Here is a 16656-nt window from a genome sequence, read left to right as displayed (position 1 = left end):
GGGTAATCTCAACAGTGCTTTAGGTTCATTATTCATAAAATAGCATTCAGTGAGTCTTAGTCGCACAACAAGCAACAATATTCTGAGATAGACTGGCACTGGTGTGATAGGTGTCTAGTTTTATGTATAACAATGAGCCGGAAGGAGACATGCAGGGCGCTCGTAGCACACAGTTCTGTTCAGCTTGCATGATATGGGTGCCTCTGGCACTGTAGTAACTGGCAACCCTGCCACAACAGGCTGGGTGGCTCAGGCCTGTTTTGTGGGCAGCAGCCATGCAGCCACTGTGCCTGGCGCAGCTCACTAGTTCAGCAGGCAGGTGTTTACGCACATGTAAATGTGCGAATTTCAGTATGATACTGGATTTGCTCCACCTAAGTTGGCACATGAGGGACCGTTTTTTTTCTCCTGGTATGCATCCAGTGTGAGATGCATCAATACCCAGGTGTCTTTCAGACCACCACTCAGTGTCTGAAGCGCTGGCACTTGACTGTGATCAGTGCTGCACAGTGGTCAGTGTTGTGGGCTGGACCTGTGGTCAAACAGGCCAGCCCAATCGGTGCTGGGAGCACCCAGCATGCGCTTCAGTTGGTCTTATTGTGGGCTTGCAGACAGGCAAGCCCAAGTGTGTGCTGGGTGTCCCCCGCACCCTTTACTGGTGCAGGAAACACCCTGATAGCCGTGGTCACAGATCAAGACATCAGTTGCCGGGGCTGCCGGACTAGCAGCTGCTCTGTGTACACAGAGGGACAGTGGCTGGGTGCCACCCAGGTTACACATGCTGATGTGGGGGCACCCAGATCAGCAGGGCAGCAGGACCATGATCATACGGTGTAGACCTGCAGGCCCAACAAAATGAGAGACAGAAGTGCCGTTGCATGGAGTCTGCCGCCCTTCTGAGGCACGTGGTCATGGCATATCATTAAAGGGCCAACACCACACAGTGAGTGATATTAGTGGGGCAGCGGAATTACAACACAGAGGATAAGAATTGACAGTCTCGAGTCAACAATACCACCAATGGTGCAAAGCCATGGAAAAGGCATTTGCTAAGGCGTGGTGCTTCCGCTGCGTGCACACTATAGAATAGGATGTTCCTACAGTGATTGACAAGCATGGGCAGTAATTCAGTAATGGGTTTGTCTGTATTTTTCCATCTCTTCACTATAGAAAGAACCTTATTTTGCTCTATTTTATGTGGATAGGCTGTCAAAGGGTTCCACTTACCGACTACAGACCCAGAGGACAACAATAACGAGGATGATGTGTTTAAAGAAGCAGTTAAGCATGTGGTGTCTCATTCCAAGACACAGCTAGCATGTTACCTTGCTAGGAATGAATAAATTTCACATCTGCCATGGATGGTGCACACATCCGCCTTTGCTACTGTGGGGAGTATCTGTGGATGGGGGCAGCAGTGGCCAGTGTACTGCGGCACCACCATGACACAGGCGTGTAAGAAACTATCCTCACCAGGATTGGAAGGTTCCTTGCAAGCTTGACCATTATCTCACAAAGCCATACATGCGCTCGTGCAGTTTCCTTCCTTGTGAGCTGACGTCATCCTTCGCAAGAATCAGTGCGGACCCCGCAAACATTTTTAGCCCAGCCATGTAATGTTCTCATCCAGTCACGCACAGGCTCGGATTGGCCCCTCGGCCTGAGGCGGGGCCCAAATCATCCCTGGGGAGTGGGGGCTGGTTTCTGGCCATGCCTGTGCCGGTTTGTAACATATTTCTATGTTTAGAAAAGACGGCTTGCAAAGTACACAAACCATAGTAAGGTACGCACACAGATATATAACATGTATATATATTTGTGTGCATAATTTACGGTTTGCCTAGTTTTCAGGCCATCTTGTCAAACATTTCGGGTTTATAAAAGATGGCTTTGAAAGTACACTATTCAAGCCATCTTTTATAAAGCTTTGACTACGGACAAAATTGTCCGTCGGCAAAGCTTTATAAAAGATGGCTTGAATGGTGTACTTTTCAAGCCATCTTTTGTAAACCTCGAAAAACGAATCCCCATGTTCGCTGAGGGTTAAATACTTCTCAGCGACCTGTGGAAACAAAGGGACAGTAGCTGCCTCAGGTGACCCATCGCGTGAGGGGTCACCAGAGACGGTTACTATGACTAACGGAAGTGGCAGCCAGGCACAGCATAGCAGTGGTTGGCGGCCGCTTCTGTCAGCTAGCCTGACTTCATGGCAGGCGCATCTACCGTCGCCGCAGCGACGGGATAATGCATCCCGCCAATGTTGCGGCGGGTCCAGGGGGCCCCGGCTCAGCCCCACTTTTTGGAGACTGCCGAAGCACTGGCTATACATTAACCTAGATATACCAATCGCCCGCTCCTCAAAAAAGAAAACGCAGATTAGGTGCAGGGGGCTCTAAATGGAGATTCTTCCACAAGAAAACAGTGTGCGTGCCAACTATACCAGGCTTGGGAAGGGAGCACAGCTAAGGAAACACGTGGCAGGCCCCCAGCAACGCCAAGAGTATTTGCAGCGGATGGGAGGCAAGAACCTGACTCACATAGGTGTACAGTGCTGAAACATGTTGATTTCCTGACGGGCGACAAATCGAAATGAGTGCTACACTCACTTACGCTACGTTTATAATAGGGGTGTGTGTACCCTGCTCAATAGTGCCACCCTTGGCAATTTATGCCACTAGATAAAACACACAAGACTAGAAGTGCTCTCCACACAGCATTAACTATGTTCGATTGACAGCATCATAAGTGATTTACAGGTACATGTAAGTGAATGTATAAGAGAAGTGCTCTTTATTTCAAAACGGTGACTAAATGGCGTCTCAGTGGAACACACAATCTCATCTACCTGCCCAACGGCGGCTGTCTGGATGACAGCGCTTAATCTACCCTTGAACAGGGCTCTGGCTATGTGCCTAAACCGGACCTTGTCGAGTGACCAGAAACACACAAACATATCTCAAAACCGTGCTAAAAGGATTCCAAGATGGCCACCAACACTAGGTAGACGTGTGTCAGTGGCGCTCCGAGAACCATCAAGCCTGGGAGGCACTCCACCACCCCCTTTAAGGCAGCTGAGGGCAAAGTGCCGTGGGTCTCAGCGTCCGCTTGCACTTCTGGGCGGTTGGAGTTCAGTGGGCGGTGTACGGACCGCATCTCGCACGCTTGCGGGGTGCAAAGACCAGACGGCTGGTGGGTGGCCCAGGTAGTGGACCTGACGGGGTGCAGGGCACTCAGGAGGTTACAGTGGCAAAGATTTCATCCGAGTCGCGGCTCCCTCCTGGCATGGCTGAGCAGAGGTCTGATGTGGCTCCCGGGGATCCAGAACGACATTGGCCTGGGGGAGCGGCCGCACGCGGGACCAGTGACTCTCTCCCCTCCGGAGTGATCTCTGCTTGGGAGGGCACCTGAGCGGGACGTTTCTGGCGGCCGCCTTCCGGGGCTGCGGTGGCCCGGGGGAGCGGCTGGTGGTGGTGCCTCGGACGCCTCACCCGAATTTCGGTCCGAGGGGGGACCCCAAGTGCAGGACTGCGGTGATCGTCTGCTGGGAGGTTCCAGTACGTCCCCGGCCCGGAGGAAAGTGCGGCCCAGGAAAAGGCGGAGACATTCACGGAGAGGAGGCATAGGGGAGGAGCCGAAGGCATTGGCAGCAGCGCGGGTGCCCGGGGGCTAAGCTTTGGAGGCCTAGGGTGGGGAAGTATAACTGCTCTCCAGAGGCAGGCTCACAGGGCTATAGCTCCCACAAAACGACTGCACTGTTTATTGAAGGGGCAGAACTCCAGGGATTTTGGACCCCGGCGGGAAGTTGTGGACCCTGGGACGGCCATACTGGACAAGCTAGTGAGCACAAGTCCCCGCGTTCCGGAGGGGCTAAGAGACGCAGAGGGAGGTGGAGAGGACCTGCACCAGCTGTGGGCGTTTACAGTGAGGAGTGACCCCCTGGTGGGGTTGGGCTCGACTGGGTGATAAAGGAGGAAGAGTGGCAGCTGTTCCCAATCTCTGGTGGGAAGGCTGTTGGGGAAGTACACGCCAGAGGTTAGTTCAATAGTGGCACTGGGCAGAGCGCCGGATCGAGATTTAGACCTCCGACCCCCTTTGAGGCGCTGAGAGACTGGAGGTGGTGAGGACCCAGCAGGCACAAGCCTTGGTGCGGCAGGGACAGCGATCATATCTCGTGCCTGTAGCAGGACAACTGTAACATGGGGCTAAGAATAAGAGCAGATCCACAAAGAGTGGGCTCCTCCAGGCTGAGACATCAGGCCCTCTCATCTCCATGTGGGCAAGTAAGGAAGTAGTGGAAGCTGCCAGCACGATGGAACCCCTGATCAGACTCAGACCGGCGGGTCACACCAGGCTTCCTTCTCCCGACAAGACCTGCAAAGGGAAATGCTTTCCCTGCAGAATTCGTTGGCAAAGACATTCCAGGTCCAATTTCAGCTGATACGGTCTGATCTAAATCAAGCCTTGACCGACATCAAGCAGGAGGTAGGCCAACTGGCAGAGCGAATAGACCTAGTGGAAAGAGGCCTACAGGAGGTGAGCAGGGACACAAAGGAAAATAGTGAGGCGATCGACCGTTTGGACACAGCGACACAGAACCTGGAGATTACAATGGAGGATTTGGAAAACAGGTCCAGGCGGATCAACATTCGGCTAAAGTTGCTGCTGGAAAGCGTTCTGCACAGGAATTTGAAAGAGACAATTCAAGGAATATTTGCTCACCTACTGGGAGACGAGACACCGGACAAGATTAAACTTGATAGAGTGCATAGAGTGGGTTGTCTCAACACCACTCGGAATTCAAGGCCAAGGGATGTGCTGGCGGCTTTCTCAAGGTATGCACAAAAGGAAGCAGTGTTAAGGGCTGCAAGACCTAAAGAGCCGATAATGGACACAGAATTGAGCTCTATCAGGATCTTGCCAGCAGCACTCTAGTCAAAAGGAGACAGATGGGCCCAGTTCTGGCAAAGCTACAGGAGCAGGTGGTCAAGTATAAATGGACTTTCCCTTTTGGGCTCTTTTTTTGAATGGGAGGGGTCTCCGCGACGGATCACAACGCCGCAGGAAGGAGCGGCTCTTCTACAAATCGACCTAGACCAAGATCAGGGGATGTCCAGTTTGAGGAGGAGGCCGGACCCGGGGGATGGCCCTGGGCTCTGACCATGGGAATGGTCAACTGCAGGGGAAGGGAAACGTAGGAGGCGGGCCCGGTGAGACCCAACCAGCGGAAAAGGAGAAGGGCTTGGATACAGAGGAGGGGGCGGATAGGGATTCGGTCTAACATGGAGAGAGTCTATACAAAAGGGGGTGGTGGCTAAAAGGGTTGACAAGGAGGGGGCGAGGAGTGAGGAGCAAACATTGCGGGATCGGTAAAGGCATGGAGGCCTGAGAGGGGGGCTCGGGAAAGTTGGCCTGGTATGCCTCGGGAAAGTTGGCCTGGTATGCAGGTTCTTGAGAGGGGGGGGCATAGGGAGGAGGGGAAGGGAAGCAGGGGTGAGGGGAGTTGGGGTTCAGCCACACAGTGTTCACTCTCTTAGAGGTAAGAGTTATCTGGAGAGCAAACTTGAGTCCCGGGTAGGAGGGGAGGTTTTAAGGGGAAGCACGAAGGGAGAGGTCACCAATCTTTGACATTCAAGTGGATCACGCATACTGTCAGGGGGCTTAACTCCCCATTAAAAAGAAAGAAGCTTGAGCTTTTCACGAAAAGATCCCAACTGGATTTTCTAGGCTTGCAAGGAACCTATCTGCTATGAGGAGACCAGCATAGACTCAGACTACTGGGCTTTGACCAAATAGTACACGCCTCAGGAGACACAAAATCCGGAGGGGTGGCCCTGGCAATAGGTAACACGACCAATTTCAAGATAGATGAAGCGATTAGAGGCAAGGAGGGCAGATATTTAATGGTAATAGGATCTGTTGGAGATGGCCTCTTCACGATAGTCGTGGTTTACGCCCCCAATTCAGGACAAGAAACCTTTCCCCAGCAACTTTTGCGGAAGATTGGGGAACACTCAAAAGGTCCAATAATTTTAATGGGAGACCTGAACATTGCGTGGGATAGAACAAGGGACAGGTCAGGAGGCAAACTTAGGGGAGGTGGAATGGTGGCTTTACCTGCCTTGTGGGACAGAATGTCAGATGTAGGCTTACGGGGCGTTTGGAGGGAAGTGAAAGGGGAGGAGGAGGGGTTCACCTTCTTCTCTGAGGTTCATGGAACGCAATCGAGAATAGATTATTTTTGGGTCTCGGCGAATTTGGTGGGGAAGGTCAAGGAGGTGGAAGTGGGCCCGATGGGCATAGCAAACCATAAAATACTCATAATACAGCTTCAATTGGGCTACTTGAGAAGAGGTTGTGGGGCTGGAAATACCCTGAATATCTATTGTGAGACCCTATCGTTATGGGAGAGATGGAGAGCAAGATAAAAGAATACTTTGAAAGAAATAAAAGGGGAGAAACGGGGGAGGATATCCAGTGGGATGCATTCAAGGCTACAATACGGGGTGAAATTATGGCAGCCAAAGCACAAAAACGTAAACAGACGTTAGCCCTCGAGACCCAGTTGGAAGCAGAGGTGGAGTAAGTGAAGGGAAAAGCCGTTGAGACCCCCAGCAGACGCAATCATAGGGATTATAGAAGGGCGGTGGGTCTGCTAAACTTGCTACGAACTAAAAGAGCGGAAGGAGCCCTCTTATTGGTGAGGCAGAAATATCAGATGGTTATACTGCAGCGCCTTCTATATTTGTTCCAGGCCGTCCCTCAAACAGTCCCAGAGCGTTTTTTCAAGGCGCTTCAAACCATATCGAACAAATTTATCTGGGAGGGTAAGAAAGCCAGGGTCAGTAGACCGCTACTCACAGCCCCAAGGAAGGAGGGCGGGCTGGCCCTCCCTAATTTTCAGCAATACTATGAGGCTACGCAGCTGAGAGTCATAAGGGAATGGCTTCAACAAGGAGGGGAAAAGCACTGGGTGGGAATGAACAGGGCAGTAGCTAAGCACGACCTGGACGTGGTGTTATGGCTCCCAAAATGTCATCGGCCAAAGCATATGTACATGAGTTCCATCACTAAACTAATGGCGGATAATTGGGATAGGTTGGCCAGGCAAAGAGGCATTACTACCTTTCCATCTCCGTTTACACCAATATTTGAAAATGGGGACTTCACACCAGGGCTGGAGAGGGGGGCTTTTAAAAAATGGCAGGAAGGGGGGTGTGGAAGGATGCGGGATATGTTTATTGGGAAGGAAATTAGCTCCTTTTCCGAGTGTAAAAGGGATTTTGCCCTGGGGGAGGAGGAAAGGTTGCGGTACTATCACTTACGTCATTGGTTGAGGCACCCAGAAAATAAAAAGGCGGCTGTCAGAGACCCTACTAAATTTGAAAAATTCATAATGTCTAATGACGGATCAAAAGGGCTAATCTTGCAGCTGTATAGAATTTTAGATGAGGCCAAGCCCAGTTAAAGCTGGGCTTTTATGGGCAAATTGGGAAGCGGGATAGAGAAGAAGGAATGGGAGAGGCTATGGAGGATAATCCCGAAATTAGCAAGAGCATCCCAGACCCAGGAGGCTTGCTATAAAGTTATATACGGTTGGCACTACACTCCGGCCCGTCTACACAGACTATACCCTGAGAATTCTAGTGACTGTTGGAGAGGGTGTGGGGCAGTGGGGACTGCGGAGCACATTTGGTGGGGGTGCCCTAAGGTAGTGCCCTTCTGGGAGGAAATTCGGAAAGCTCAACAAGCTTTTGGCCCAGGGGGGAGCAGATCCCCAGAGTTGGTCCCGCTGGGCATTCTGCATGAAGACAGGGAATATGCACCTGGAGCTAGGGAAAGAGCACAGGTGATGCTTATTATTGCAGGAATTACATTGATTGCCCAGAATTGGAAAAGCCCGACAGTCCCAGCATTTCCGGATTGGCTACGGAAAGTCTGGGAGATAGCCGCGGGGGAATGGGTGACGTATACCATGAACAATGCACTACAAAGCTTTGCAAGTGAATGGGGCGAAGTGTTGGCCTTTCTCAGAGACGACTTTCGGAGCGGTTGGCGCCCACAGCGTTTCAGGTTATCGGACCTACAGTGAGCAGCACGGGGGGGGTGGACAGCATTTTTGGAGAGTCAAGGAACACGGTGAAGTGGCTTGTTTGTTTTCCTTGGGGGTCTGTTGGAGTTGTTCATGTTTTAAAATGTTAATAAAAAGAAGTTTTTTTAAAAAAAAAAAGAAGCTTGGAGAGTGTTTGAGAGGCGATTCGTAGTGCACCGTGTTCCACTGCAGTTGCCCAGTGGCCTCCCGCGGAAGAGGGCTCTATTTTATTTATTTGTACAATTATATGAGCATGCATAGCCCGTGGGCATCTAGGCGCTGGTTACAGCAGAGGTTAGCGTTAAAAATGAGTTGCTATCGAAAGGGTCCTACCTTCTAGGACTAAATTAGCATGGTTCACAGGCTTGTGGTGACCTTTAGGGCAATGGCGGAAGTACACACCCAACATTCAGCATGCTATTGTAGACCATTGTTCTGGTGAAAGTGGGCCATTAATTTTGTTTATGCCATTCTGAGCCAATTAGGTGAGTTACTTCACTGTGCAGCTAGTAGCCTCGACCAGTGTCACTGAACAAATATTCCTCAAAATACATAATTTGCAACACATTTTGCCAAAAGACTCTCCCTTGTGTACTGCTCACACAGTCTGTCACAAAAGGAACGAATTGCTATTTGCGACTTTTTGGGTTGGTACCAGAGCCAATGTTATGCTCTAGTTCGACCCTGGTTCACACACAAAAAATTGGGCCACATTTCCAGTTTGTGGTTCAGTGGTAGATTAGAAGGAGACACATTTCAGGATGCATGTGTGGGAAATAGTATATTGTATTGTATAGCTTTCTAGCCAAGAAATATTGGTGAAAACGACTTGCTTCACAGGGAACTAAATCATCCATCTAACGCAAATTTGCCTAAAAAACGGCCAACTAAGGCTGTACTGGCCCGTGCTTGTAACATTGACCAACCGGCCTGAGTCTGACCAGGAGAGAGGTTGGCCACACTTTTCCTCTCAGATAGTGTCTTAAAATATTTTCTTTCAATGTTTTGGCACATACACGAAAGAGTGATAAAAAATATATAGGCCGAAATGTACATCATTTCTGTCGCGTGTTAATGAATAACAGTTTTATTTCATCGATGTTGACTTAGTGGGAGAGTGACAAGGAACGGAGTGTGAGGCTGGCATTGCGCTGATGCGCAGCCTCTCCAAGACACCCCAGCTCCCAGGGTTTACTTTCCTCCACTGCTCGCATTCTGATTCGGGAAGCCCTGGCCTCCAGCTGACAAAGCCGCCAGAGCGGCCGTGCTGAGCGCAGGTAACACGGCACCAGAGCAGTGGGGGCGGGAGGCGGCAGGCGGCGTCAGCGCCCTCAGACTGCGCCGTCTGCACCGTCCAGGGCGGTGCTGAGGGGAGGAGTATGAGTATCTGAAGAAAACACAACGATAGACAGTAACTTGCAGCGAGAGGATGGGTGCAGATAAGACCAACAGTCTTTCCTTGGGTCTGGACAGGAAGAATTGGTTACATGCTCTGCGGGCCCTATGGGGGTGTATATTCAATGGGTTGGGTGTGCAGCAACCAGTGACAGTGAACGAAGATTTAGGAAAAAATAGAAGAAAAAGAAAAATCCCAAAGTATCCAGGGTAGTAACGATAAATAAAAAAGCTCCAAAAATGGAAATTACTTTAGCTATTTTAAACAATGTATAATTTTATTTGGAAGATGCCTTGTATCTTTGCCATTAAAATATGGCTGCTAGTTTTGGCTCGTTTCCAGAGAGCTTCCTTAGAGACAGTCATCCAAGATGGCGGCCTGCATGGAAGAGCTCAGAGTTCTGAGATGGACACAAATGGGTAGGATTAGCCATAGGGATTACATTGTCTAGGGGCAGTGAATGGAAGGGATTACAATTGTGTATCCCTCCTCGAATGTCATCTACATTGGAAAAGCATTACAGACCCTCATTTAAATCCCATATTTGACGCTCTTATGTTGATGACAATAGTTTCCGCGTAAAGGTAGCGCTTTCAGTGCCACCTAATAGCCCAAACTAAAAATGGGTAAAAAATCTGTTAAGCATTTTCTCCATGGGTATGCTGCAAAGAATCATGTAAGTTATGTTCAGGTTTTTGGTGGGAGTGCGCGCCCAGCTCGAATCTTAATATTAAAAGCAAATAATGGACCGGTTCCCACCACACCAAAAAAAGAGCACTTTACTGTGTTCCTGAAAAATATGGTGTAATTTCATTTAGCGGTTTGGGCTGTGCGGGTGATCAAAGATTGTGCTTTTTTCTCGAATGGAAAAACATTGCAAGAGGTCAATGTACACCTTTTTTCTTTTTGTTGAAGCATTGAACCTTTTGAAACATTGGTCAGATTCAAACCAAACTTTCCAGATACGAGTCCTGAACACATTTTCTGCCGATTCATCAAATGGTTCAAAAGTGATAAACAACACAATGTGCCAAAAGTCAATGCATTGAGATTTAACCTTAACTATAGGGCGACAACCGGCGCCCTCCAATATTTATCACCCAGGGAATACACATACACAGAGAAGGTAGAAAATATGGGTCTCCCTTTGCCTACACCTGAGAAAACCTGCCCGTATATGTTAGCAAAATTACATGCATTGATCTGGTGTAGTTTAGGTTTTTCAAATGCAAAATAGCACTTGACAAACAGTAAATGTTTTTTGGGGCACATGCAGTTTCAGTTGGTGCAGTGTTGTATCCCAGGAGCGCATACTGCGTCATATAATCAATATCTAATAGACAGTATCGGAAGCATTCATTCAGTGCAACACAAGTAAAGGACTTTGGGTGGGGGGGCGGGCTGTGTGGTCCCTATATTAAAAAAGAGAATGCCTGATAATTCAAAGTCCAATGGGTGATTTCAATAAGCTTTCATGACATCTTCACTGTATCACGCCAAAGAGCTGAAAGGAGTGTACACATATATTTGTGATTCAGCGCCTTTTGGAGAGGTCTGTCTTTGGCCAGCAAATGCACATTTAAAGTGACACAGTCTTTAGTTTGTGAACACTGATGCCTGCGTAGAGAATGTGTGCATAGTATCAGCCGCTCATTGAGATTTCATTCTGTGCCAACGTTTTAGATTAACTTTGGAGGGAAGGGGGTAAGTGTCAATAGATTAGAACGAGACAGGTTTATTGACCTCTACACAGTAGAACAAAGAAAAGCAGCAAGCAGGAGAGCTAAAACCATAACTGACTGCTCATGAAAAGCTATTGATCCGCGTTTGCCTAAGTCACAGACCCGGTAAACACCCCTCTCTCCCCCCCCACCCACTCCAAGTTGTGGGGTAAGGTGCACTTCAAGTGTTGAAAGGCCATAATGCTGGTTCGGCATGTAAGAGTTTTTAAATGGTTCAAAGTACATGCTTATACAAGTGTGTCTGAGACCCGAGCAGTGAGTTCACAGCTCATGTCACCTAATCTGCCATTCGAAAGAAGTCCTAACAGTTACCAACCTAGTGGCTTCAACATACAATGATCACGGTCGCCACACACGTTAGCAGGCTTGCACGGAAAAGTCACCCACACACCTCTTTTTTTGTTCCAAGGCAATGTCTTGGGTTCAGCCCCCTTTATGCACATACACTACACAAATGGCATAATGTACATGCCCTTTTTTGTTATATGCCATTACATCGCAGGGGTTGCAAACATTGTAGCACAATCAACGGGCTGTTGTATCGTAGGCCCTTAGAAGTGGCTGTGAAAGTAAGTTATTTAACACTTTCCAGTCTGCTGTGACCTGTCCCTTGCCTTACCCCACTTGGCTTAAGGAAAAGGGGTTGTTATGCTTCAGCTGTATTTTCTAGTTTAAGGATTGGCTCTACTCGTCGCTTGATGCAATGCCTGACATAACTGACATGTAACCGCCCTGATTCCGTTATTCTTTCTTTGTTTTTACAGGGGAAACTGACAAAGCGCCAATGGGCAAACAAGAAAAAGGTAAAATGATGAGTTGATTTTCGCCATATCTACTAAATATGTCCATTGCATTTGCCTTATAGTAGTTACATTACTCAGTGAATCTGACAATAATGCTCACTCTCTCTAAACTGAGCATACGTTTGCTTGTCTAGAGAGATGATTGGTCGATGCCTATAAAAAAGACCATAGTACAATCTGATGTGACCCTTTTCTATTTTCTATTTCATTTCTAATGCGCCGGTAACTCGCAAGTCTCGGGGCGCAGTGTCATGAACAACAAGGTACAAACACACATAACTAGACAGCAGAAAAATGAGTCTAGATGGTTTTAAGGAGGCATTTAGTTTAAGGTGTGAGTGTTCTACTAGTGTACTAGTGTTCTCTTTTCTGAAATGGAGTCCTGGCAACCCCATGTCACAAATAAATTCAAGCAAAAGTATCTATTTCAAGTGTTTGTAGGTATTGGAAGAACTTTGAGGAGTGCACTCACGTGTTAAAATCTTTCCAATCGCACAGACATCCACATTGAACCATATATCAATGTATTACATTTTTTTTCTGTGGATCATAACTTACATTTTATGAAATTAATATCTGCCAACTGCAAGGGTATCCAACCACCATCTTGTGATCTAATCCAGTGCTTGATAGCCCTAAATATCTCACGTGCCCTGAAGGTAATCTATCATACCAACCCACCCATATGACGTGGCATTCCCTTTAGCGCACAACGGACACAAGCCTCCTCTGTACGCAATGCATTCATGTGTCTCCATGGAAATGTGCAAGATATTTAATAAATGTCAACAAACCCTCTCTCCTTGACACTATTATTGTTTTTTTTTTATTTTTCCTTGCTTTGTGTTCATGCAATTTATTTTTGGCTCACACTTTGTGTTGTATACAGCTACTAGCTCCACTGTCACCTACAACACAATAAGGTATTTCCACTATTACAAAGGGCTTTTATCTATATAATGGAGAAAACCCCAAATTAAATTCTTTGTGAATCAGTCTCTTGTGCAATGGTTTATTTTGCAATTATGTGTCTAGTGTGACAAATCGGAGGTTGTCCATTCTCCCCTAATGGGAGACCTTTCACACGGGGCCAGGGCGGTGTGTCAACAGTACAATAATCTCCCTGGGGTTGGTGCACCGAGGGAGGATCATGGGAGGGAAGCTCCCTATGGGATTGGGTACGGCTATCCTCAGGGAATGCAGTATTCTTCCGTCTTATTACATCCGACCCCTTCTCAAATACCAAATCCCCTCCCCTCTCAATAGAGCAAATGTACTTTGTTGCAAGGTCAGACACTTTAATATACTTGACAAACCTAAAGTGCAAGAGAATACTAAGCAGCTTGCATCTGAATTGAAAGTGAGTACTGTGATCATGGGGAGAGTGAGGATCACTCGGGGGGGGGGGGGGGGGGGGAAGCGGTGTGTGAGCAGTCTAGCTCGCCACAAGATGTCATTTGCCCAAATGAATACAGCTGGCCAGTGCAGGAATTCAAAAGGAACTCAGCTGGGAGAAGCATGGAGAACGATCTAAGGAGGAGGAACTGCAGGGGCCATGCACCGTGCGGGCAGAGAGAAGCCAAAGGGGAAGTATCCGCGAATGAGGAGAAGGAGAGCCCGAACACGTTCCAAGCTGGAAAGACGATTCTGGCTGCTGCCGATACGCACCCCAGGCTCCGGTGAACTGGTATATTGTTCTTTGCCTCTTTCTCTAGATTTCTCACCCTGTCCCTCCTTTCTGGCTTTTTCGCTTTTTCTCTGTCCCTCTTCTCACTATCCCTCCTTTCACTTTCTCTATCACTCTTCTCATTATTGCTTTCTATCACTCTTCGCTTGCCCTTTCTTTTTCCCTCCTCTCTCCATCCATCTCCTCTCTCTCCATGCCTCCCCTCTCTCTCCATCCCTACCCTCTCTCTCTATCCCTCCTCTTTACTGCTCTTGCATTGTTTCTCTTTATCTAGCTTGATTTACCTCCTGTCTCTCTTTCCATCCTTTCTCTCTATCCCTCCCTTCTTCTTGCATTCTCTATCCCTCTTCTCTAACTCTTGCGTTCTCTATTGCTGTATCCCTCCTCTCTATCCCTCTCGCTTTCTTTCTCTATCCCTCCTCCCTTTCTCTCTCTCCCTACCTCCCTGTCTCCCCCCTGACGCGCTATCTGACTTCGCTGTTGCTTTCTCTCTTCATCTACTCAACTTTGTTTAAATTATTTTTTTTAAAACACACTTTGAGCAATGGATTCAAAGGTTCATAACAAAAGCAAAGCTACCTTGATACCATAATCAATCACATCTATGATCCAGTTACAATAGGCATAAGGATCTAAACAAATTAGGTCTATAGGTATTGGTCAACGTGCAAGAGCAGAAATTGGCAAATAGTGTAGTCATTTTGGAACCCCCAGGTTCCTGTGCAGGATTGCGAACAGTCTTTCCATTGCCCAAGTATTCCATATTTCACTCCACCATATTTCTAGCGAGGGGCCCTCCAGGTTCTCTCAATGGTGGGCTAATGTGATCCTAGCTGCACTTAGGGGGAATTGTGAGTGCAAGAGTTCCTCTTATGCATTACGTGTGTTCCCTAGGATGAGGATTAAGGGGCACATGGGCAGTTCTGTGCTGATAATGTCTTTTATTTTGGCCAGAATCTCTTTCCAGAATAATTGAGCACTTGGGCAAGTCCATCACATGTGGCCCAAAGTCCCAATCATGCCACATCCCCTCCACCATAATGGTGAGTAACTGGGTAAGATTCTGTGTAAGCGCTTCAAGCCATGGTACCATTTTAAGAATATCTTAGAGGCATTCTTGAGTGGTTGTGCATGCAGATGTTTTAGCTGCTTTAGACCGCGCAGATTACCACCTCTCTACTGGAATTTGCAAACCCAGAGCCTCCTACCATCACCTCATGTAGGGCAAGTGTCCCTCCATGTCAACCTTTTCCAGTAATCAAAATATGGATATTTTCTCTTTTTTGATGTCATCCCTAATTTTTAATTCAACTGGAGGGAATGTACCTTGTGATGTGTTTGCCAGTGATGAAGCTGTATGATTATCTTTCTGTTTCGGAAGGCTAAACGTAACTTTGGCCTCTAGGAATGTTAGCGGTTGCCCTGCTTGTAAGTCTCCCAAATTTCCTAAATTCCCATGCATCCATTGCAGGAAGTATCCACAGCAAAACAAGGAAACGGACAACCCCTCCTATATCCACGTGTACTCATAACTGTAAACTATGCTAAATGCTGTGGTTGAAATAAATCCACTGCACCTCCACCAAAGATCTGTTACAAAACAATGTCATATTTCATCACTCAGTATGACGAAACACTGGGTCGCGTCCTTAACCCAAAATAAGCAGACGCCCAAGAGCATATTTAAAACACACCTTACCAAGCTGTGGGATTAAGATACAGTTGTGACAATATTACTCTTTTTATTTTTGTTCTTGTGCCACACCACAGACTGAAAAGTTCTGATGAGATAATCAGCGATAATATCCACACTCACTTTGCACCTTTTATGTTTCTCAAAAAGGTATATTCAACTAAGGATATGTCTATGCATAGGTAGTCGCTCTATGACATATACAGTGATTTATTCTGTGTGAGGACCTTGTGCCTTGGAGGACCTAATCAAGCCACAATGGAAAAAAAGCGGACTTTTGTAATTCGTAAGTCAAACTAAACGTCGACACATTGTGTCTCTGGCCCCTCCTATGATGACTATCGGAAGTAGATGTTCCCAACTTGTCACCAAATGGGCCTTCATCGGGACGGAATAAACTTCTAATGAATGTAGACTATTGTTGGTTGCCATATCACTTTATTATGTGGAAAGCTATAAAAACATAAAAAATACCAAACCATTAAAAACTGATGTCTGGGGTACTGGTAATATTTTTTGTACGATCAACCGAGCATAGTACAACACTTACCTCTTTGTGTCGCCCACGTTTATGGGGCCAATTCCTTTATATACTTTATTTCAATGGATTTATTCCCCATAAACTTCAACAGCTCCTTAAAATAAATGGAAGCTGCATATTACTATTTGCTTTATGTTGAATTATCAATTCGATACAACTTTTGTCCCAAAAAAGTTTACCTTCTAATATCTTCACCAGACTTGACTGAATTTATATGAAGCAAAGTTTCTCTTGTTCAAAAATCCTCTTTAGGAGGCGAAGAGGAGGATGCTGCCACTCAACCCTATGTTATTTAAAGAACAACAAAGACAAAATTCCTATGTTGTTCTTAATATTTCGTTCCTATGTCGAGCCATCAAAAAATCTCCATGGAATGAAGAACAGTAGAATTGCAAGCCTGCGTCCCAACTACTTTTTGGCATCTCACCTTTTTACGATCTGGAGTGTCACTTCACTCTACTTATAATGTATGCATCTACAAAAAAAACTTTAAAGTGCCCGAGTCCCATTAGGGCCCTCCAAATACCCAGGTAAGTAATTCCTTGCCGAGACCTAAAACGCCCCTTTCATCATTAAGTGTCAAAAATGCTTCTCACATCTTAGTCTCTTTTCTTACCGCGTAGATCTCAGTAAATACATTACTCATGTAATAGGCAATTACTTGTCTGCCATTCAGAATGTATCGAAAATATATTGATATAATTC

At 47.1% G+C, this 16656-nt stretch overlaps 1 protein-coding gene across 8 annotated transcripts in view; it reads left to right on the top strand.

Moving 5' to 3' along the window:
- The window catches only part of ASPH (aspartate beta-hydroxylase), a 1438894-nt gene that overhangs the window by 863212 nt on the left and 559026 nt on the right, over positions 1 to 16656 (top strand). For all 8 annotated transcript variants that reach the window (XM_069621106.1, XM_069621103.1, XM_069621107.1 and 5 more), the window contains one exon: positions 11992 to 12030. In XM_069621106.1, coding sequence (XP_069477207.1) covers positions 11992 to 12030 — 39 coding nt within the window. The remainder of the gene's footprint in view (positions 1 to 11991; positions 12031 to 16656) is intronic.

This window comes from Ambystoma mexicanum, chromosome 5q (genome assembly GCF_040938575.1).
Source record: "Ambystoma mexicanum isolate Mex_15411 chromosome 5q, UKY_AmexF1_1, whole genome shotgun sequence".
NCBI lineage: Eukaryota > Metazoa > Chordata > Amphibia > Caudata > Ambystomatidae > Ambystoma > Ambystoma mexicanum.
The sequence above is the reverse complement of the archived record's forward strand: the minus strand, read 5'-3'. Positions and strand labels throughout refer to the sequence as shown.